The sequence below is a fragment of the Cebus imitator genome, unplaced genomic scaffold (assembly GCF_001604975.1).
Source record: "Cebus imitator isolate Cc_AM_T3 unplaced genomic scaffold, Cebus_imitator-1.0 Scaffold64, whole genome shotgun sequence".
Taxonomy (NCBI): domain Eukaryota; kingdom Metazoa; phylum Chordata; class Mammalia; order Primates; family Cebidae; genus Cebus; species Cebus imitator.
Window position 1 is genome coordinate 4,898,665 of NW_016107379.1, and position 20,241 is coordinate 4,918,905.

General features: G+C 36.3%; 1 protein-coding gene across 1 annotated transcript in view; it reads right to left on the reverse strand.

Moving 5' to 3' along the window:
* Positions 1 to 20,241, reverse strand: part of WDFY3 (WD repeat and FYVE domain containing 3) — a 294,837-nt gene that overhangs the window by 72,839 nt on the left and 201,757 nt on the right. Inside the window, exons 33-40 of the mRNA XM_037739168.1 lie at positions 17,086 to 17,321; positions 15,460 to 15,594; positions 13,900 to 14,079; positions 11,384 to 11,617; positions 4,816 to 4,915; positions 2,867 to 3,027; positions 1,271 to 1,500; positions 92 to 201 (exon numbers count right to left, since the gene is read on the reverse strand). Of these exons, the coding sequence (XP_037595096.1) occupies positions 92 to 201; positions 1,271 to 1,500; positions 2,867 to 3,027; positions 4,816 to 4,915; positions 11,384 to 11,617; positions 13,900 to 14,079; positions 15,460 to 15,594; positions 17,086 to 17,321 (1,386 nt within the window). The remainder of the gene's footprint in view (positions 1 to 91; positions 202 to 1,270; positions 1,501 to 2,866; positions 3,028 to 4,815; positions 4,916 to 11,383; positions 11,618 to 13,899; positions 14,080 to 15,459; positions 15,595 to 17,085; positions 17,322 to 20,241) is intronic.

Here is a 20,241-nt window from a genome sequence, read left to right on the forward strand (position 1 = left end):
TTTCTGAAGCCGATTTTTTGGTTATGTCTTAAAAACTGGAGATAAAACAACCACAACAACAATTTAAAACATCCCAGGTCGAAGCAATTACCTTCACTAATATCTTGGCTGTAACTACCATCTGGTTCAATGTCAGAGGGGATCATAATGTGCCATGTAGTCATACGGGCTTCTGCTTCCAGTCCAAATCCATCCACATTGCTGAAAAATTCCAGTCAGATTAAACTCTATGAAGAAATGATTAGCTAAAGACTACAATAACTAAGAATTACTCTATTTCCCTTACCAACAGATATTACTGAATGTCTACTCAGCAGATGAACAGAATAGAACTCTACTTTACCAGGAAAATGCCATTTTTAAGATGTGAGCAAATAAATCCACTTGACTAAATGTAATTAGACTAATCTATAGCATCAAGATTATTACCTTAATATTTAACATGCCTTTTGATTATTGTGAACATTTTTACCTAAAAATGACAAAACGTTTATTCGACTAGGAGCATTTTTCTAATATGCCTGTATCCTCTATCCAGTGCTGTATCTCACTACTCTGCTCCTGTAGCAGTGAAATAGCTGCAGTTCCCCTCAGGTGCCACACTCTTTCTTCCCTCTGGGCATTCACACATACTGCTCTTTCTAGTAGCAGCTGTCTCCATTCTCGTCCTCCCTAACCAGCTCTCAAGTTGCAGCTCAGCAGGCATCTCTTTCAGGTTAGGGGCCCCTCTTATATGCCTCCAAAACACTGGGCTTTTCCTAGCAGATCACTCAATACAGTTGACTGGTTTTGCTTAGCTGTTTCCCCTCAAGAAGGCTGCCACAGGGTCAATCTTACTCACATTTTGTCCCAGCCCCTAATTCAATGCTTGGCCCCTGGCAGACACTAATGAAATATCTGTCAAAGCAATCAACTGAAAAATACTAATTTTACTCGTTTAACATATGACATTGCATTGAGTTTTACTTTTTACTTCTCTTAGACTTCAACGGTATGTATTTCATTTGCTTTAAAAGAAAGCTTCCTTATATAAGTGACATATGGTGATAATAGAAAATTTTAAAGTTATAGAAAACTAAGTTAAAGAAAAAAAAATACCCATTATTTCTCTGCAAAAATGCAACACTTGCCCTTTACCTTTTTGCATAAAGGTTTAAATAAAATAGAATAAAGGGTAAAAGACACGTTACTATAAAAAAAAATAAAGATTTTTTTTTGGAATAATATCAAAGCCAAATTTAACATGGCAAACTGAACGTAAAGGATTTACCTTCCAACATGTAGATTTATCAAACAGTGGGCCAGACAGCTAATGAATTCTTGGTCATGGTTGCCAGGTCCCAGGATCAAGTTTCTGTTTACAGTGAGGACCCTGAGTGAATCAAGCAGAGCTACTTGCTGAGGAACGGTTTTGTGTGCCCGTGAGAACTGATACAAGATGGTCCTATTGAGGCAGTGATAGACTGCATCCAGTGACAATCCCTGTGATCTTCTCTTTGACTAAACACATGAAAGATACGTTTTCAGTACAACAGACAAAAGTAAAACACCTGTTAATCATTCACACATGAACTTTTATTATATACCAAATGCCATGCTAAGTATGAGAGTGCTAAGTTAAAAGATACAAAGCTCTTGCTATTATGGATTTCAGAACCCATGAAACACATCAATGCAATTTAATGAATGATATGAGGGCTACATAAAAAAAGAGCTCCCAGGGAGGAGAGCCATTAATGCTGCTATGGGACAGAGCAGTCCCCCTGAGAACACAAGGACGTGACATCTAGGGGAGTCTCCTCACAAATACATTGTTAGGATAAATGGTCTCTACTCAAAAGTACTGAAAAAAATTTGCTTAAGATGTTACTAAAATCATGTTTTTTTTTAACATTCTAGTTTCATCCCCTTATTTGAGAATTTTTCTCTTTGGCTTAAATACAAATATATCCTTTTAGAAAGTCTTAGGTGACATGAGAGAGCCTATGTATCTGGGTACCATATGCTAATAAAATATGTAACAATTATTTCCTACTTTCTACATTAAGTATTGAATAAAATTAATCAATTGTGACAAACAAAGCCAAACCCTTAACTAAAAGTACTGTAAACATGCACAAAAAGTAACAACTTCAAGAGAATATAAAGTATAAGGAAATTTGTAAAGATTTAATTGGTAAGATAATATTCTTTTACTATCATCTCTTCATACTCTGTAAGCCTCTACACATGGATGTAGTATACAGTACAAACATATCAAACTCTATTAACTTAAGACATTTAAATCTATCTGGGTAGCAAATAATAATACCAGCTGGGAGGTCACTGAGAGATCGCAGCTTGAGAACTAGGCAACTTTACAAAAGACTCACTGGCACCAGGCAATTGGTAATAGCGGAGGGGTTCAAAGTCTGTATCTCTATTCCCTTTTTTTTTGAGACAGAGTCTCACTCTGTCACCCAGGCTGGTGTGCAGTAGTGTGATCCTGACTCACTGCAACCTCTGCCTCCCAGGTTCGAGTGATTGTCCTGCCTCTGCCTCCCAAGTAGCTGGGATTACAGGCACACATCACCACGCCTGGCTAATTTTTGTATTTTCAGTAGAGACAGAATTGCACCATGTTGGCCAGGCTGGTCTCGAACTCCTGACCTCAAGTGATCCGCCCACCTCAGCCTCCCAAAGTATTGATATGATATGGTGGCATGAGCCACCATGCCCAGTCTACCTCTATTCACTTTTAATAAACTTAGCTTTATATTAAAGGTTGACATTCATTATCTTATTAGTTACATTTAAGTTCAACAATTTTGACAAAGTTTTCAATAGGAAAACATGTGCTCTACAACTAATAGTGACAATGAATTACCTGTGCAATTAGTTGAATTATAAAATCTATAAGAAGTTTAGATTCTTTGTTGAACATGCCTTGCCAAAGCTTGTCCACCACACGCTGTGTGAAATAAAACACATTGTTCACCAATACCTGGTAGCTTCCTCCACTGGTAATAGGCAGAGATGCGTCTTCCCCTAAATTCCAGTAGGAAAAAAATGTCTAAGAAAATTGATATCTACCAACACAAGACCAGATCCTCAAATAAACCAGGCTAAGGAAAAATAATTTTATCTTCAACATGTAGAAATATGACCACTACTTGAAGAAAATGATGTTCTATGGCCAGAAATCAGGATAAATATGGGAAGAAATAATTTCAGCAGGATAAAGTGTTATGGAATGAAACTACCTGTGGAGTCTCCTATTGCCTACCTAAAGACAGTCTGTGATAAACACGGAGTTCCTCAGCATAAACTGCCAGTCACAGGTATTCTCCATTTGAGAGAAAAAGGGTCAGTTTATTAGCTCTTAATTAGTTTTGTGTAAGTAATAAAGGGTAAAATTGTGAAACAAAACTATTTTAGAGTATACCTCTAATAGCAATTAAGTAACATAGGCAGAAGAGAGCTTCAAGAAAATTGTGAAAAATAAAGTATCATCAATGTTGAGGCGTGCTGTTTAGCCCCTCCATTACTACCACTGGCTCTCTCTCTCTTTCTAAAGCTATCTGAGCGTTTTCGGTGTGCTTGCCATATATATACATATTGTTTTCAGAGTAATCCTCCTAGGTCCTCCTCCTAACTAGAATGTTTCCCCTAAGCCAGGGGTCCCCAACTCCCAGGCCATGGACCAGGCCACACAGCAGGAAGTGTGCGGTGGGTGTGCAACATTACCACCTGAGTTCCTCCTGTCAGATCAGTAGTGGCATTAGATTCTAATGGGAGTGCAAACCCCATTTTGAATTGTGCATGCAAGGGATCTAGGATTGTACAATCCTTCCGAGAATCAAATGTAATGCTTATAAATGTAATGCTTGAATCATTTCAAACCCCTAATCCCCTCACTTGGTCTGTGGAAAAACTGTTTTCCATGAAACTGGTCCCCAGTGCCAAAAAAGGTTGAGGACCACTGCTTTAAGCTCTTTCTCCATAGAAATTCTGGAGGCGCCATTGAATTTGATTTTTATTATTCTCACCTAATGCTAAATTGCCCCATTAAGCAAAATTATTCATGTTATGTCTTTGTGTAGTATGACTGCTGTAAACCGATAGGAATAAATACGAAAGTGTGACTTGACTTTGAGAGCACACAGTTGCATGTTAAGACAATACTAAAGATTTCCTGGCAAGTTTACTTCTGGAAAAAAATGGTAATTATATAGCACAGAGGTTATATGATTAGTATTATCACTAGGAATTCAAAAGTAGCATATATAGTATATTAAGCCATTATGTTTCCTTCTAATTCTACTTTGTTTTATACATAAATGTTGGATTCACTGTAAATGTATTAAGTTTTATATTTTTATTGTAATTAGATATAGACATATAGAAAAAACACATTTCAATGTGTTTTGACTCTATGTCCTAGAGGCCATCCTAAAAAGATAACACATACATACCTATAATCCAATATTCCATTCATAGGTATATACTCAACAGATATGTGTGAGTATTCTACATATATGTAGTCCATATGAATATGTGTATAGCAGCTTTTAAAATAATTATCTCAAGCTGAAAACTTTCGTATGTCTATTAAGAGTAAAGTAATAAATTTATATATTCACATGAAATACTATACAGTAATGAAAATAGTGGACTCCTGCCACATGCAACAAAATAGACAAATCTCACAAATATAATATTGAGTATGAGAAGCTAGACAAAAAAGGAAAGTGAAAAGCTGATGTTAAAAAGTAGTTTTACTTGGGGTTTAGAGAGGAAAGTGATTATTTTCATAAAATAAAAACATAGAATTACCTAATAACACATCAGCTGCAAGCAAATGGTCCATCACACTATCTAAAATGTAAGTTTGAAATTCTTTTTGCTGAGTTCTTGTAGACCTTTCAGGGGAAGCCTAATAAAGAAAATTTAGAATTAAAAACAGAACCAACTAAAACAAAAATATGAGCTCAACCATATTCACATTACCTAATGTATTAAAAAGATTAAAAAATCCTACTGATAAATTTTTTTTAATGACATGAGAGATAGTATACATGCTTATAGTCTTTTCACATATTTTCTGACTATGGAATTAAAAAAAATTAAAGCAAAGGTGAAACATCATCTTCTTTTGACTCCATTCCTTAAAACACAGTATTCTAAACATTCTAAGTATTTAATAAATATTTGACTATCATCACACCTCACTTCCAAAAGAGATATGGCAGTTTATAATGAAATACAGATAAAATAAATAATAAATGAATTTTAAAGCCATTAAAACAAATACAAAAACCCAAGAATCTAGTAATCGAGAGGGCATGCCAATGAAGAGGGAAAATATATTTATAAAAAAAAACTAATTAAGCACACAATTTAGCTGTGGGCTTCATAGGTGTCAAGAAAAAAAATGGTTTACAAACTTTTTATTGTCTATAAAAAGAAACATACAGTGGCAAGTACCTATAGTCTTAGCTACAGGGGAGGCTGAGGTGGGAGGATCGCTTGAGTTTGAGTCCAGCCTTTGCAATATAGCAAGACCCTTATATTAAGAAAAGAATTAAAAAAAGAAAAAGAAACACAATAGATTGTCAGCAAAGACATATGTTTTCCTAAAATTGTTCTGAGAGGAATGTTCTCTGTGGGTTTTTATAAGGAGAATAGTGAACAACCCTATAGGTGGTATCTTTGTTAAGTTTTATAATGTACAAAAATGATTTTGAAAATTTTCTTAAGTTAAAGTGTAGCGCATAAAGTTAAACTGTAGCCTACTGACAATTCTACTTGTAATTAGAGTAAGAAAATCCAGGTGCATAACTTTCCAGCAGATGATCCAGTGGGCAGAGAAGAGAAGTGAGGACTTTTAATTGATTAACAGCAGACTGACAGTTCCTGGAGGTTTTCCTTGTAATTAGATAAGAGACCATTTTATCCAATAGCTTGAGTCATCATAATTTGCTAAGGAATAAAGCTCTCCAGTCACGAAGGACATAAATATTTAGAAGAAAACAGTACTCCTGGCTGGGCACAGTGGCTCACGCCTGTAATCCCAGTACTTTGGGAGGCTAATGCAGGTGGATCACTTGAGCCCAGGAGTTCAAGACCAGCCTGGGCGACATGATGAAACCCTGTCTCTAACTCCCACAACAAAAGAAAGGCTGGCGTGGTGGTGTGTGCTGGTAGTTCCAGCTACTCAGGAGGCTGAGATGGGAAGAATGATTGAGCCCGGCAGGTCAAGGATGTGCCACTGCATTCCAGACAATGCAACAGACCAAGACCCTGTCTCAAAAAAAGAAAGCTACTCTTTTAGGCTCATAATCAACTCAAAGTGGTTAATGAGATAAGCAGTAATTAGTAGGGTTTATCAAATCTTAACTAGAAAAATTCTGAAGTCTGCAAAACAAAGAGAGGTGCTTGGTGAATGATATTTATTTTTATTAAAATAATATTCTTTCTTATTCCAGAAGGATTTAATAAGACTGGCTTAGTCATCAACAAACATTTAATTTTCTGATTTGTCTCAAAAAAACTGTTACATGAATGATGAGGACCCAGATTTTACACTTGTTACTGGTCCTAATGGCCTAGTTCTGATGTTCTTGCTGAGATGTATAGCAGTCTTAACTTTTAAAGGACTTAACATTTTATGAAAGCATATGTTGTTGTCTCTGAGGCGTTCTTTTGCTTTTTAAACAATGCACTAGACTCTGTTTTGTAGCAGACACAGGGTTTATATATATACATTATCTCACTTAATCAGCAAAATACCCCTTGAAGTAGACACTAACATCCCCATTTTCAAAATAATTGAGGCTTAGAGAGTAAGCCACTCGATCAAGTCACAACTAGGATTCAAATCTCAGTTTCTGTGAAGCCAAAGCCCATGGCTTCACCAGTCATATCATACTCTCCCCACTCTACAAAAATCTCCTTATCAAAGTTTGCACAAGAGCAAATCTGCAGACTGTGGGGTACAATCTCTTCATCACTCTTTTAGATAAGAACAGTTGGCCCACAAGACAACCAGAATGAAGGCAGGACAGGCACGGTGATCTGCTCTGGACTCTGGCGGTGAGATCTGTTTTCCTGGTGAAAACAGCAAAGCCAGCGTCAACATATGCATCTTCAAACAATCCCTCTCAGTTTTATTATCCTTTTTGAGGTCTTGGGGACACTACTCAGAATCTGTGTCCCACACTCAGTCCAGACAACCCATATGTGTCTGCTGCCCATGGTAGATAGCACTGTGGCTCCGGAAGGCCTTTGGAATTCTGTCCTGTTTCTGTAATGAGATGGAAGCCTCTAATGGAGACGATTTTGAATCTTCTGATTCTGACTGTAGTCTTCCTACTGACTGATTTTTTCTCTCTGAGTTATTCTGTGGTACTCTCTTTGTCCACTTTGCCACTGTTTTCTGTTTGTTTCCCTGCAGTCACTCAGGGTGGGTTTTGCTTTGATGCATGACAACGGGAGCTCTTGTAGAAGATGGCTGGAATAGAGTCCAGTGAATTCCTTAGACAACAGCGAGGTGCTTATGGTGTCAGAAAAGCACTCACTCTGATATGGTTTGGCTGTGTCCCTTCCCAAATCTCACCTTGAAATGTAGCTCTCATAATCCATAAGAGGGACCCAGTGGAAGGTAACTGAATCATAGGGGTGGTTACTCTCATGTTGTTCTTGTGATAGAAGAACAACTCATAAAAACTCACTCAGTTTTCATGATCTGATCGTTTTATAAGGGGTTTTCCCCTCACCTCACTCTGTACTTCTCCTTGCTGCCACCATGTGAAGAAGGATGTGTTTGCTTCCCCTTCTGCCATGATTGTAAGTTTCCTGAGGCCTCCCCAGCCATGCTAAACTATGAGTCAATTAAATCTCTTTCCTTTATAAATTACCCAGTCTTGGGTATGTCTTCACTAGCAGCGTGAGACTGGATTAGTGCACACCCTCTCAGTTTCATTATCTTTACCTCCAGGTATGCACAAATCTGTTTGATCTGTTCTCATGCAATTTCTTCGCACTGCCACAGTATTTATTTGCAGCGGATTCATTTGGCTCTCCATGAGAAGTCTGGTGGTGATAGGGGAGGTCACAAGAGCTAGAAGAGTTTCTAAACACCCTTATAGAAGCCAACACAGGTCACTTAGTCAATTTTTTGAGTTTAAGTGTCAGGCGCTGTGTTATGAATATTAAATGGTATCTTATTTAGTTTTCACAATAATTCTCAGACAGGTTCCACTTTTATATCATTTTATAGATATGTAAATTGTATAGATGCAAAGAAAATTGGACTTGGTCAAGGTCTCACAGCTATATTCAGCACACATGTAACGCCTCAAAATACTTTTTGCTGGGCGATATACATATATTTAACCCACACAATAATCTCAGAAGAGAGATAGTAAATAATATCATTCTCTAGAGAATGAATTTAGCTTGGGAAGATGAATATAAAATGGGCCAAAATTTAAAGCCAGGTACTTCTTCTCAAACCCATGCTCTAGCTTTCTGCCACACCATACTACCTCCCTTGTATTTGGTCTCAGTCATACTAAAGCCAGTCTATATCAATGTGAATCTCTTACTTTTATGCTAATGAATTTTACTGCTGATGAAGATAATTTTACATGTTCTTTTGTAGATATAAACAAGTAAGCAGATACTTTTATGATGAAATTCTAACACTCATAAGACTGAATGTTCTGGTTCACATTTACTAGACTCAGCTGGTTCAAGCCCCTTCCTTCACAAAGGTAAATGATAAATATATAAGATAATTCTCTCTGTCTTTTTTTTTTTTTTTGGAGACAGGGTCTCACTCTGCAACCCAGGCTGGAATGCACTGGTGCAATCATGGCTTACTGTAACTTTGAACTCCTGGGCTCAAGTGATCCTTCCACCTTAGCCTCCTGAGTAGGTAGGAAACGGGTACACACCACAACACTGGTTATGACTAATTTTTTTGTAAAGATGAGATTTCACTATGTTGCCCAGGTTGATCTTGAACTTCTGGCCTTAAGCAGTCCTCCTGCCGTGACCTCCAAAGAAAGTGTTGGGATTACAGGCATAAGCCACCATGCTCGATTTAATTCTTTTTAAATCTCTTCATTGATAAGGACTTCATAATAATAATTTTCAAAATCAACTGTTTATAATTTATTCTATTACACCATAGGAAGACATGGAATATTAATATTTCATTAATATAAATTTTTTGGTATATGTATTCTGCATGTGTATATTAAACTTAAAGATCCTCAAAATATTTAAAAGCAAATTTCTATTCTTTTCAATAGATGGTATCCTAATCTTTCTGTTTGGGAATTTCCAGGGATGAAGTTAATAGTTAAATGATTCAAAAATACAGTAAGCCTCACTTAATGTAACTGACAGGCTCTTGGCAACTGCAACTTTAAGTGAAACAACGTACAGTAGATCCTCAAATGAACATCATTTCCTTCAACGTAGTTTTATTACAAGGTTAATGGAGAAAAAAATTTAGAGTTGTTATACATCATTTTGCTTAAAGTTGCAGCTACCAGGAACTTATCAATGACATTAAGTGAGAACTTACTGTACTGACAGAATACACCAAGGCACTGTGCTAACTGTTGTGAGAGATGAAGGAACACATGAAAGTTGGTCTCTAAGCCGTTTATAATCTATCTGACAGTTTCAATCCTGACACTCCCTGCTTCTCCCTGAACTATAGTCCTACTCCCTAGTATAATGAAGCACAATTCCATGGCAGGGTAAATTCATGCCTACAACAAAGAGAGCCTTACTTCAAGGTTAATATATGTTATTACATATCAAATTCTTTCTACTAAAAAATATAGAAAAACAAAAATAAGGGGCAATTATATGATTCATATATGGTTAATTAATTAGCTATTCGGGTTCCCACAAGTCTGAAAATGCTATCACTGGATATTTCCAGTCATTTTGTATCTTTCATGTGTGTATTTTCCTTTTTTGATCAGTTATGCTTTCTTGCACACATCTCTTCTGGACTTCATTCTATTATTTTCTGATAAACTATTTCACTTTTTCACAAAATGCTTCAAATTTTTACCCTATACAGTAAGATACTGGCCAACTCTTCTGATAGCTTTTTAAAGTTTCCAAAACTGACAAGTTCTACTGGGTCTGCTTTTTAATTCTACCATATGCATTAGTGAGGAAACCAATTATTCTCCTGCTATTATTAAACATTGTAGTCCTAGTTAAATGCTTAGCATAACTGGTACCCAAATTACATTAGTGATTTTTAAAAAATTGACCAAATTGCGGTATTTTCACATAAATAAGAAAAACCTGTGGTTTTCAGATTGCTATTTAAAAGTTAACTGTATTAGCCACTAGAGGGAGCACAAAAAAAGTCAGGTTCAGCTGTCAAACTGCTGAGAGACAGAAGTCACTCAGAGAAAAACAGTCTTCTCCACAGATCTACTCTTTCCTAACACAAGTTATTTTCAGAGCCCCTGGCATGTACTGTTTGACCTTATTTATGTTAATTGGTCAAAGGAACATGAATGTATATGCAACTAATTATACTGTATTAAATGTTCTCTCAGAGGTATCTTCAGACTTTTCTAGCTAAACATTTTTTAATGCTTTTCTGGGATAGCTAATTTCTAGAGCCAGCAATGAGGCCACTTAAAGGCTTAGAGCCACTCTTATTTTCTGATACATCCATTGATTAACATCAATTGTCAGGAAAATGGGGAGGCAGGCACCCTAGAAGTTTGCTGCCTTGGGGAATTTAACAAGTGCATAGTAGGCACCTATTCTGTACAATGTATCATGTCTTAAGCTGCACACGACACTGACAACAGTAACACCTGGCAATGATAGGTAGGAGAAATCAATGTAGGAAGTTATGAGGTAAGAAGACAATGCCACTAGGCACTGTTAGTGTCCAGAGAAGGGGCTGGCACACTATGGCCTGTGGGCCAAATCTAGCCTGTGTTTGTTTTTGTAGACAAAGTTTTATTAGAACACTGCCATGCTCAGTCTCTTATGCACTGTCCATGGCTGCTTTCTAGCTACAATAATGTAGCTGAGCAGTTGTGACAGAGACTGTATGGCCCACGAGCTTAACATATTTACTATTTGGCTTTTTACAGAAGAAGTTTGCCAGCTGCTAGGGAAAGGATGATAAAGGACTAACGTAGAGACATCCTTGAGGGAAGGGAAAGAAGAACAAATTGATAGGGTCTAAAGCACATATGGGATTAAGAACTTTCCATAGCTCATGACAAGTTCTGCCTACGCATAACTAAGAGGAATTAGAAATCTTTGGCACAAAACTTGCTTGGTTACTAATGTTCTAATTTAAAAAGTAATGCAAACAAGATACCCATTTCTTTGTCTTTACCTCCAACAAAAGATCAATTAATGGAGTTTGCTTGCTGGCAGGGGTAAGACAGAGGTTGTCTATGATTAAGACCCGCATGAAGTCAAAAACAAACTTTTTAGCCGGGTGATTGGTCAGATATGTCTTGGTGCCCACATTGCAGTACTCTGATTGGCTCCTGTTCATCCCTGTATCTGTTGCAAATGCTTTAAACTCTTCTGCTGGAGATCCAACTTCATCATCAAGGTCAGTCACCTAGTAAAATCAAATGGAAAGATAAGGTAATAACATTAGACTCTGACATTTTTACTTCTGTGTTTCCTAAAAATAAAACTATAGCAGCAGCATTTTCCACCTACTAAGCTATTCAGCACATTATTTTGCTCTGCTTTACCTGGCTTTTGCTTTCAAGGTAGTAATCTAGCACCATATGTCATGGTTGCACAACATAGTGTTTCTGACTGACTACTAACAATATATTACCTTTATGTTGAATTATATGTCTATTGTGGTCAACTGCACTTAAAAAATATGGAATAATAAAATAAGGATAACTGTATTTCCATATTTAAACTCTACCCCCACTGTGAAGTCAAATGTCACAGAATTTCACATAAAAATCTGGCATAATGATAGCATGTAAGGGCTGATCCATTTTTTATAGGTTAAAAAAATAATAAATTAAAAAAAAAAACAACTTTAGTGCCAATTTTGAACCAAGTGACAGAGAGGGAGAGAGAGAGTGCGAGCACGCACGAGACTAGTAAACAGATTATAAGATGCTGACGGCTGGGCACGATGACTCATGCCTATAATCCCAGCACTTTGGGAGGCCGAGGCAGATGGATCACCTGAGGTCATGAGTTGGAGACCAGCTTGGTCAGCATGGCCAGACCCCACCTATACTAAAAATACAAAAAAAATTAGCTGGGCATGGTGGTACATGTGTGTAATCCCAGCTACCTGGGAGGCTGAGGCAAGAGAATTGCTTGAACTTGGTAGGCAGAGGTTGCAGTGTGCCGAGATCATGCCACCATTGCACTCCAGCCTGGATGACAAGAGTGAAACTCCGTCTCAAAAAACAAAGATAGCCGGGTGCGGTGGCTCATGCCTGTAATCCCAGCACTTTGGGAGGCTGAGGCGGGTGGATCACGACGTCAAGAGATCGAGACCATCCTGGTCAACAAGGTGAAACTCCGTCTCTACTAAAAATACAAAAAAAAATTAGCTGGGCATGGTGGCGCGTGCCTGTAATCCCAGCTACTCAGGAGGCTGAGGCAGGAGAATTGCCTGAACCTGGGAGGCGGAGGTTGCAGTGAGCCGAGATCACGCCATTGCATTCCAGCCTGGGTAACAAGAGTGAAACTCCGTCTCAAAAAAAAAAAAGATAAAGGTCTTTTTTTTTTAAACCAAAAATAAAGATTCTAAAATTATAAACAAGCCAGGGTATGAAGGCCATGTGTTATATTTGCCTTTCTTCTAAAAATCCCCACAATTTTAGAATAAGTATTGCATCGTTTTACATGGAGAAACATGAGTACAAAGAAGGTCATTTATCCCAGGTCCTAAAGTACATGGTGGAAATCAGAAGAAACATCATGAAATTTTGAAGTACTATGAAGGAATAACTATCTTTTGGGTGCATTTTATCTATTTATTTTTAAACCTGTTTTATGTTTACAGTTTCTTAGCTAATCAACATCAACATATAAAAGTAAGTGATAAGTACAAGACCCTGCAATATGGTTTTGTGTAAACTACAGTGGTTCATTTGTTTTGCAAAGTCATCAGTATTTACATCAACTGAACTATTAGTTTCTGTAATGAATAGTATTTAGACTCTAAAGTTATGAAACCATCCTTCAAGGCCTCTGCAAAAACGTGGTTTAGTGAATTTCTATATAAATATATTTTCAAAGCAGGAAACAAGGTGGCATATGAAAGATGAGATATTATACATGCTAACACAATTTTTGGGCTTATTTTAAAGGACAAGTAAGTATCTATACTAAATATGATTATAATCTAATAGTTTTATTAAGTTAGTACAAAATAAGAAAAATAAGAAAAGTTTAATGGAAAAAGAAAAGTTGAGTGGAAGAAAGGACCAACATATACTTTCAAACCTATACTTTATTTGTAAAAGTTAAATCCAGCTAATACCTATTTCCTAAAATAAAAAATAAATGAATTTGGTTGGACTAGAGTTCTCTTAGCGGAAAAGAAAATTTTACAAGTACACAGCTAGCGTCACGTATAATAAGAAATGAATCAACTACTTGAAAAGGGAAATTACTAACAAGAGACTTAGAAGAAGACGGTGAATGAGAAAAGGAAATTGAGTTCACTGTGATTTTAGGGGAAAGCAGAAGGAAAGTGTGGGGAGCTGGGGACACCAGACAATGATGCAAGAGGTGATGTATAAAGTTATGAAACTGTTAACTTCATCAGAAGCTTAAAAGATTGTCAAAAAAAAAATCTGCTAACCATTAGAACAGACTAATTCCAGTTCTGACATTTTCCTCCCCCTTTCCTACCATCTCTGAGTAAGGGCGAATATTGAAGGGGAAGACCGTGGCTGCTAATGCACACAGGAAGTCAGGGCTCATCCACATGGAGGCAAGGTCTGGAACGTTGTGATACAAATATCTGAAGAACTGCATCAGGGTCACAGGATATTCTCGGAGCCAAGATCCCTCTTCTTCTGATTGCCAAGGCTGTCATGGGGACACAATTACACTGTTAAGAGTAATTGACACTGCTATAGATTATTTTAAAAATCCATTACTCAGTATTCTTATGAAACTGGATATACTGATGGTCTAGAACTCCTCTGTAAACCACACATATGAGCAAACACACATATACACACACACATGCAAATAAATCTAAAACAAAAACAATCCCCTTAGAAACTGATGGGATCATTGTCTAATCGTTGGATCTCTCACAGTTCTGCTAACTAGAATCAGTGGTTTTGATTATTCACTATTATTACCATGAGTGTTGGTGGTATCAAGGTAGTTGTATTCCCATCAATGTTGCCTCATCATGCATCATGCCAGGGAGTTAGGAGTAAGATGAAGGCTGGGAAGGTACTTCACCTTTCTGAGCCTTGCTCTTAAGCATTATGTAATACAACAACAATAATGATGATAATTAAAAAAATAACATGAATACTGTACACTTGAACAATGTATATCTTCTGATACCTGCTCAGAGAGCAGGTTTTTAAAAACGTTTCTTAGATTTTTAAATAGGCAACAAAGCAAGACTCCTAAAACATTCTAAATTAATACATTTAATGGTGATGTTTTGTTCTTAGATGACACAACAATAGTTTTGACTGAAATTAGATTTGTCAGGTACATGTAATTCAAGGAGTCGAGTTAATATTTCCTGTTACAACACAATCCTAAATTGTATAAATAAATCTGGCAATCATTCACAGTATTCCTGTCAGATTGATGGGAACATCAATTTTGTCTTTTACGCTTTCAATTCTTCATCTCTAAGTTAGACATAATCAGAGCAGAAAAAAAACAAAAACAAAATCAAATGAAACTTGTATTGTTAACATTTCTGACCTCTAAATGAAAGTGATTTTAAAAGTTCAAATAATATATTATTGTAATAACATATACTGCAAATATATGCTCATTATATATGTACTCATTATAATATATTTTTATTACATTAATAAGTTAATACTTATGAGACATTATGTATCAGGCATGTTTATAAGTGCTTTATGTGTATATGGTATCTTATTAATTCCTCACAAAAACCCAAAGAGATACATTCTATTATTACTGGCATTTTAAATACCAGGAAACTGAGGCACATAACTGAGGATAATAGATCTGAAGTACCAGAGGAGGGATTTTAACCCAGGCAGGGCTCCAGGGTCCGTGGTCTTAACAACTACATAGTCTGCTCTTATATTAGACATAACTTTGTCTAACAAATGCGTCTGAAGTTCCAGAGATCATACAGTAAATAACATACAGCTATATTAACAAAAAATTCCTTTATTTACAAAAAGTATCACAGGCAGTTGGAACTCTCAATAGGTCTGAGTATCAGAGTGAACTTACTGAATTCAGCATGCTGCGGAGCATTCCCAATAATAAAAAAACAGCTTCTGTGCATACATTATGGATAGAAGAAACCACAGTTCCACTGGAGGCAGGAACTCCAAAGATAAATGTCCAAATGGAATCCAAATCAAACTACAGAGCCAAAATTGATCAAATATTAGCCACCACTAATGTTTTTCAGTAGAGACCCTCATAAGTTCTAATACTCTAAAACTTCTTTGAAACTAGTTTGTGGTTTTTTTTAAAAGTAAGTAAACGATATAGACATAAAGAACTAGTACCCTTCTATCCTGCATTTTAAAACTCATTTTTATAGTTATAAAAAAATTGAATACTATGTATAATTCTGTATCCTGCCTTAGGTACCTATGTTAAAAATATTGCTTTCTACTTTTCCCTAAAGAAAATAAAAATAAAATACATGTTAGTTAGCCAAGAGATAAAATTATAGAACACATTTAAGCAAAATCTTTTAAATAAAGCATATTAAGCTCACTTCTTTCCCATTCTCAGCAATATTTTAATTCCATTTTAGAATTACTTACAGATAAGATCTGATAAAATAAAAATTAATTTGAGACTTATTCATAGCTGTTTTACGTATAAACTTTATGACTATGGTGCCATGTATATTGAAAAATTGCATAACCAACACAACTGTGCTAAGCATGAGTCTGTATCTTGATTTAATGTAAGGGCACAGACTCAAGTGTTTACACTTAAAATATTTTGTCAACTTCTAGAATTGATTTAAATAGCATTTGGCATTAGGACAGAAGCACAGTTGAGTTTAAAAGCTAAATTCCTAAGTCTTTGCAGTGCCATAAACAGAAACTATATATAGATATCTTTACTAGTCTTCAATTAGAAGTAAAGGCTTACTGTTTCCCTAATGTGGATGGTATCTATCATCAAGTTAATTTTTTTTTCCTGATCAGAATTTGCACTGAGAATCCTGTCACACTGACTTGAGGAGTGGTAATTTATTGTATATAAGCTACTCCTTTCATTTTTAATTCTGCAGAAATAAATCACATAGCAGGCCAGGTACTATGACTCATGCCTACAATCCCAGGACTTTGGGAGGCTGAGGCAGGAGGATCACCTGAGATCAGGAGATCAAGGCCAGCTTGGCCAACATGGTGAGACCTTGTCTTTACTAAAAATACAAAAATTAGCCTGGTGTGGTGGTGCATGCCTTAGTCCCAGCTACTCAGGAGGCTGAGGTGGGAGAAGCACTTCAACCCAGAAGGCAGAATTTTCAGTTAGCTGAAATCATGCCACTGCACTCCAGGTGACGAAGTGAGACTCTGTCTCAAAAACAAAATAAAAATAAATCACATAACAAAAGAGTTATTAAGATTACCATTAAATATCATCCAAAGTCTTTATGCATATATAATATATAGAGTAATCATACAGGTAAAAAAATATAAACAGGGACAAAGGATTTCTTTTTGGGAAAATTTTCTGTGGTATTTTCAGATTTTTCTGTCCCAAATCAAACCTTAAATGTGAGAAAACTGATGGAATTGACAGTTGGTTTTACAGTGATTATCCATTATCCTACGGTGATTCTTTGGAATACACAATTTCACGTACCCCTTACTAGATAATTCCTACCTGGCAACCCTGCTTACTCCGGCAGCTGATGACAGGCACACTGACCTGCAGGTTCTCAGGCAGCTCACTAACTGGCTGCTGCAGAAACAAAGCCATGAGGAGAAAATAGAGGGCAGGGACATTAGTGTGTTTAGGAAGGAATGACTGAAGGACTGGAAAACCAGGAAAATGACAAGCATCTCGGTTAATCTCCCTGACTGTCGATCTTCCACCAGCACTTCTGCCCACATTGAATCCTAAGAGAAGTGGAAAAATAACAGTAAGTGCAAAATTAGTACCTGATAAACATGCTCTATTAACAAAGAAGGAAGTAATTCAGCATGTGTAACATTTCCATCCAGAACATTCATATTACTATAGGCAATTAAATATTTGATTGATAAATTAATCTTCAGTCAAAAGTTTTACTTTACCATTTGTTTGATTTTAGCAAGCCTGTCTATTAGGATACTGGTTTTGAAACACAGTTGAGACAATCAGATACAAGAGTTTGAAAATACTTCTTAAGGGGATGTAAGTTCTTATTAAAGAAAGATCTCAGACAAACTCTAGTGTTGTTGGCTTGTATTTCCCTAAGAAAACACTGAAACGCAAAATATAGTCAAAATTTAGAATGCTACACAAAATATAACTTAAAAATATCCTTGCTATATTTTTATTTTTTTGAGACACAGCCTTGCTCTGTTGCCCAGGCTAGAGTGACCTTGGCTCACTGTAATCTCCACTTCCTGGGCTCAAAGCAATCCTCCCACCTCAGCCTCCTGAGGGACTACTGGCATGAGCTACCATGCCCAGCTAAGTTTTGTAATTTGTTATAATATAGTTTATATATTTCCTTTGTCCTGAAAATCATGATAAACTAGTGAACCTTAAATTATCTATGAATTTAGAGACAAGGCTAAATGAATAAGTGAAACAATCCTTACTCAACATGATCTGTTATCTGTTGGAAAGCTGCTGAGCAGCGGGATGGCAAATCCAAGCCCGTTGTGGCTGCAGCTATCCACTGGCTGAGCTGAACATTCAGAATTCTGTCTAGAAACCCAGCTTTTTTTTTTTAGGAGCTGGTCAGTTCTTATTAATATTGCTTGTGGCATCAGTGTTTCTATCAATCTTGTTTCCTCTGTTTTATCAAGAAATTCAGGATACACCCTGAACATTTGGTTCATCCCATACCTACAGAAGTACTCAGTACACAGTGAATGTTGGTCAAATTTTCAACGGAAACTTCTGTGAATAGCAACCAATAGATAAAGAACTGATTTCAGTCTGAAGCAACTTGTATTTCAAATAGATATTCACATTTGTTATTTATTATTCTAAGAGATGAGGGTTCACTCTGTTGCCCAGGCTGGAGTACAGTGATGTGATCATAACTCACTTGACCTCAAACTCCTGGACTCAAAGGATCCTCCTGCCTCATCCTCCCCAGTGGCTAGGACTACAGGCACATGCAACCATGCCTGGCTAATTAAAAAATTTTTTGTGGGAGACAGGGTCTTGCTATGTTGCTCAGGCTGGTCTCAAACTCCAAACCTCAAGTGATCCTCCAGACTTGGCGTCCCAAAGCACTATGATTACAGGTAAAGTGACTGCATTCAGCACAGATACCATATTTTTTTCAACTTAACTTTTTTCTGAAATGCAGTAAAGTACATATTACAACTATTACTTTACTTAATAAAGGAAAAATTTATGTCTAGGTGGCTTTTAAAATATTTAATCCTAATCAATTGCTCAGCGTGATGTGAATTAACTTCTGAAGTATGCTCTTCTAATAAAAAATATATAGCAATTTACAAGCTCTTTCCCATATAATTTCTTAATCACAATGAACATGTGAGTAAAAAAGTAGTATTATCATTTTTACAATATAGAAAACATGATTTGTTCAATGTCACAATGTGGCATAAGTAGAGGCACTAGGATTTGAAAACTCATTTCTCTATTTTAGAGTCTGTAAAATTATTGTTTTCTTTGCCCTTATTAATGAAACTATGATTAAGCATTAATTTAGATACAAGTAGTTACACTACATGAAATCTATTTTTAGGGCTGCCATATAAAAGAATGAGTTCATGTCCTTTGCAGGGACATGGATGAAGCCACAAACCATCATCCTCAGCAAACTAACACAGGAACAGAAAACCAAACACCACATGTTCTCACTCACAAGTGGGAGTTGAACAATGAGAACACATGGATACATGGAGGGGAACATCACACACTGGGGCCTGTGGAGGGTGGGTGTCAAGGAGAAGGAGCAAATTAGGACAAATAAATACCTGATGAATGTGGTGCTTAAAACCTAGATGACTTGTTAATAGGTGCAGCAAACCACCACGGCACATGTATACCTATGTAACAAACCTGCATGTTCTGCACATGTATCCCAGAACTTAAAGTAAAATGTTTTTAATAAGATATTTTTATGAAGAAAAATTTGACAAAAACTAATAAATGTGAATAAAAAAGTTAAAAAAATTAGGTTGCTATTCAGGTCAAGGAGAAATAGAATCAAATGAGCTGATATGTATACCTGTTTATACACACAAATATGTGTATGTGTCAGATAGGCATTCAGGGAAAATTAAATTAAGTGGGGTCAAATTGAAATTAAATTTAAATTGAATGTCTAGATTTCTTCTTCGAAATCAAACAGCATATGCATATGCATGCAAGTACCAATGAATGACAAAAAGGTTCTAAGGTATGAAATCAGGTAGGTCAGATACAGTGAAAGCATCTCTTTCTAATATTACTTAAGTGACGTAGGACAGAGAAGGCACAGGACTAACAGAAGACAGATTCTTAGACAGTATTATTACTGCCTAGCCAACTAACCTTATGTAGTTAATAGTCTTAATTTCCTAATTAGAGAAATTAATCCTTACTTTATATTCATTAGGCTTATTTTCTAGAAAATAAAACTCATATGCTATAAAATATATACCTGTTTCCAGAATCATGAAGGACAAATGAGATGATATATGTGAAAGAATTTTGCCAACCACAATGTATTATTATAAATCTCAGGTGTTATTACTACTGCTGCCGCTTGTCTTCAAAATAAACATTGCTGTCAATTAGCATTTAAACCTAGCATATTCAACAGAACTCACATTCAATTGTGCCTTTCATTGTTTATTCTCCAGT